General features: G+C 52.7%; 1 protein-coding gene across 2 annotated transcripts in view; it reads right to left on the minus strand.

Annotated features, from left to right (window-relative positions):
- The window catches only part of GFOD1 (glucose-fructose oxidoreductase domain containing 1), a 120,689-nt gene extending 116,872 nt beyond the window's left edge, over positions 1-3,817 (minus strand). The window contains exon 1 of one of the 2 annotated variants that reach the window (XM_011962710.1): positions 2,791-3,817. In XM_011962710.1, coding sequence (XP_011818100.1) covers positions 2,791-3,043 — 253 coding nt within the window. In that variant the 5' untranslated portion in view covers positions 3,044-3,817. Of the gene's footprint in view, positions 1-2,166; positions 2,340-2,790 lie in introns of those variants that run through there. The other variant, XM_011962712.1, reaches the window with a different exon arrangement.
- Positions 3,818-3,831: the final 14 nt, after the last annotated feature.

Here is a 3,831-nt window from a genome sequence, read left to right on the forward strand (position 1 = left end):
CCAAACACCACATATTCTCACTCATAGGTGGGAATTGAACAATGAGATCACTTGGACTCGGGAAGGGGAACATCACACACCGGGGCCTATTATGGGGAGCGGGGAGGGATGGCATTGGGAGTTATACCTGATGTAAATGACGAGTTGATGGGTGCTGACAAGTTGATGGGTGTAGCACACCAACATGGCACAAGTATACATATGTTATAAACCTGCACATTGTGCACATGTACCCTAGAACTTAAAGTATAATAATAATAAAAAAAAATTAAAAGAGGACGTGTGTGATTCAATTGATCTGAAGTTTCTTTTCACTGTGGTCCCTAGCCCAGCCCCTTACTTTGACAGGCCTGTGACCAGTTATCAGTGTGGATCAAGGGCCACAGACCTGTCCCCATCACTGAGCAAGCAATTCAAAGTCCAGGACTTTGCTAAAAAGACAATTTACCAGGACAAGTCAGAGTAGCCAGTTTCAATTCCAGGCAAACACTCGTATCTATACACTCCCAACAGCCAGACCAGCCTGATAACTGTTTGGGGTTTTTCACTTCCTGGGTTGTATGTCTTGAACCTTCAATAGTGACTGTAAAGCAAACCAAGACGACCACCCTACTGTGCACTCACAGGGGCAGCCTGCAAAAGAAGGAGTTAAAAAAAGAAAGAAGAAAGAAGCTCCAAACCTACCCTAAAAACATGAACAAAACCCTATTCTGTCATCACCATTATTAAACTAGGTCTATTATGCCTCTTATCGTTGGCTTTGAAGAGATAACAGACATGTCTTGTTAATTAAAGAAAAGTCACAGGGATATTTGAAAAATAAGAACAGAAGAAGTATCCAGAAATGTCTAATTTGTGTCACATCTCTTGAAACCAGAGCCCCCAGATACTTTCATGGCCAACTTCCCAGAGACAGCCAGAAAACAAGGTCATCCTTGTTCCCCAAATCGCCACCCTCCTGCTCTAGGTTTGCTCTGTGGGTCTGTACCCAGGACAGGAGCCACCATCTCTACGGTGAAGAAATGAAGTTACAACATGGTCTTTCAGATATGACCAGTCCTAAGCTCTCCAGTATACCCAGGGCTCATGAGGGACTAGTTTTGTACAAACTGCACTAATAGAATTATACCACAAGATGGTTATAAAATATTTAATATGCAAAGAGCCAATGTAAACAAGGGAGTTATCCACCCAATACACATGTTCCATCAAACAGAAAATAAATATTGGCCAGACTCAATGGCATTCAGTTCAAGGCCAAAGAAACAGGCCACAAAGGGCAGACACTTAATAAAATTAACTGACAATTAAAACTGACAATGTGAGCAGCCTCCTTAGGAATTCCATCAGATGTCGCATCTGAGTCAATAAGCCAAATGGCCTAATAAAAATGGCTTTCTATGGAGAAAGAGTTTCTACATTCTGTTCAGAGCTCTTCGAAGGCAGAGTTAAAACACACATATATTTCACCCACCCTGAATCCACACCTATTTTTAAAAAATAAAAGAGTCTTTCCAAGACCACATAACTTCCGGTTGGTTTCTGGATGGTCTCTGTTCCTTGGCAGTTCCTCCCTTCTAATCTGTTCTACTATTCGCTTCATCTGGTTATAAGCTTTGTTCTTGTTATAAGCTTTGCGTTTTCCTCACCAATAGAAACTTCAGCTTTCAAAGGTGGGCTGCTAATTTTCTTGGAATTGTAAGATCAAGCAAGTTTCCTGGGATTGTTTTAGGTTATATATAAGAACTGATGATGAACAAAATATGCCCTTCTCTTTCCCCTGAGCATGGGCTGAGAGGTTGCTACTCTGTGCTCAGAGATTGTTCAGACTGCCTGGGAGTTGAGGGGAGCAGGGACCAGATGGTGAGGCACCCTGAACTCATCTCCGGCCCCCGCGGGTCAACACTGTGCCTTCAGAAACTATTCCTGAAGTCGATTAGGGAGGGCCTTTTCTGATGCAAAGCGTCCATGCCTCTGGAGCTACTGCGCCCATCCCCGTAAAAATTTAAAATCGATTACTCCAAACTGGGGCAGAAGACATTTTCCGGAAGGCTGCAGTCAAAAGTTAAAACCCCTGGTTTTATCAAATCAGTCTTTACTAACCTATGACGCCTCTGAAAACATTCTAAATCATCACCCCATTCCAACCACTCCCATCATCCTTGCCTCCAGCGCAGACGAAATAATTCCAGCCGATGGTCACACCTCCAATCTCACGCTAAACTAACTCACAGCAGGAAGAAACAAACGACCCCAACAGGGCGCCACAGCTGCTGAAGGGCAGGTCCTCTGTCGTACCCAAGAAAACCCGAGACACGTGTGCGGCCCTTTATTCAGGCGTTTCTGGGCGCGCACTCGCGTCTCCCAGGCGCGCGCGCGCACACACACACACACACACACGTACGCTACACACACACACACACACGTACGCTACACACACAGCTGAGGACTAACTTTCCTCTTCTTGCGGAGCACCCCATCCCCTGATATCGGCATCTGATCTTCCTAGTTCGGATCCCCGGAACACACTCCTCCTCCAGCCTGCAAGCCACACACGTGGGGAAGCGCGTCCAAGTGGTGCCAGGAGGCAGGAGGGAAGTGCAAAGGTGGGGAAGGCCCGGGACGAGGAAGGAGGGAGCTCTGAGTCGGATCTGGGATCTCAGATCCCTGGGGCAGCGTAGATGCAGGGTAAGCTTCTGGGACGCAGAGAGGGAAAGGCAGCGGGGAAGGAACCCAGAGAAGGTTAAAGGGCGGGGGTGGGACGGAGGATGCAGGGTAGGGGTCGCTCACCTAGGGTTTTGACAGCGATCTGTCTGGTGAGAGGCGGCGGCAGGTTAATGCACACCAAGTCCACGTCCTGATGCAGCAGCACCTCATCAATGCGGCTAGTGTAGAAGGGGACACTCATCTCCTTGGCCAGCTCCTCCGCTTCTTCCTGCGTGCGGCCCCACAGCGCCTTCACCGCGAAGCCCTCGTCTTTTAGCAAAGGGATGATGACACGGGCCGTGAGGCTGGTGCCGAACACGCCCACCCCGGGAAGCATGGCTGCTCAGAGCCGCCTGGTTCTGCTTCTACTCGGATCTCCAGTCCAACACGCGCACACACCCACCTCCAGCTAGTCCTGCACCCGGCTCCTGCAGCCAATCTAGCCGCTGTGCGCCAGCCGCCGTGCACCGGGCAAGGCACCCGGGTGCCCAGCGCGCACTGAGCTGCAGGCGGAGCAAGCTCGGGGCGCCTCAGTACGGTGACTGCGGCAGTGTCCGCCACGCGGGGCTTGCGTCCTTCCCGGAGTCGGCGACAGGGACCCCCCCAGGGCGCCGGAGGCTTCGAAGCCCCCTGGAGCCCCGGCTCAGGCGGCGCTCCCGCGGCAGCGCCAGTCCGCTGCGTGCGCCCCGCCAAGGCCGCTCCATGGCCGGCTCATCCCCGCGGCCGCGCCGCCGCAGCCCGGGACCGTCTCTCTCCCGCGTCGTTTGCGCAGCCGGCGAATCGCACACACAAACGTCTACACCCTGCCCCAGAGTCTGGGCACGGACCCGCTCCGCTGGGGAGTCTCCTTTATCCCTAGCCCTCCGCTCGGAATGAAATAATCCCGCGACCGCCAGGAGGCCGGCTAAGGATGCGGCCCGGAGCGCGCCGGACGGGGATCTCAAGCTGCAGCGCTGCAGCGGCGGCCAGGACCCGGCGCCAGCCTCCTCATTTTGCTGCCATGTTCGCTCGCCTCGCGGCTCGGGCGGCCTCGGCCCCAGGCCGGCTCAGGCTCCGGGATCCCGCGGGGACGAGGGCGGAGTTGGCGAGTTTGGCTGTCAGCGGCCGGTGTTCCTGCACCGCCCT

This window comes from Colobus angolensis, unplaced genomic scaffold (genome assembly GCF_000951035.1).
Source record: "Colobus angolensis palliatus isolate OR3802 unplaced genomic scaffold, Cang.pa_1.0 Scaffold6, whole genome shotgun sequence".
NCBI lineage: Eukaryota > Metazoa > Chordata > Mammalia > Primates > Cercopithecidae > Colobus > Colobus angolensis.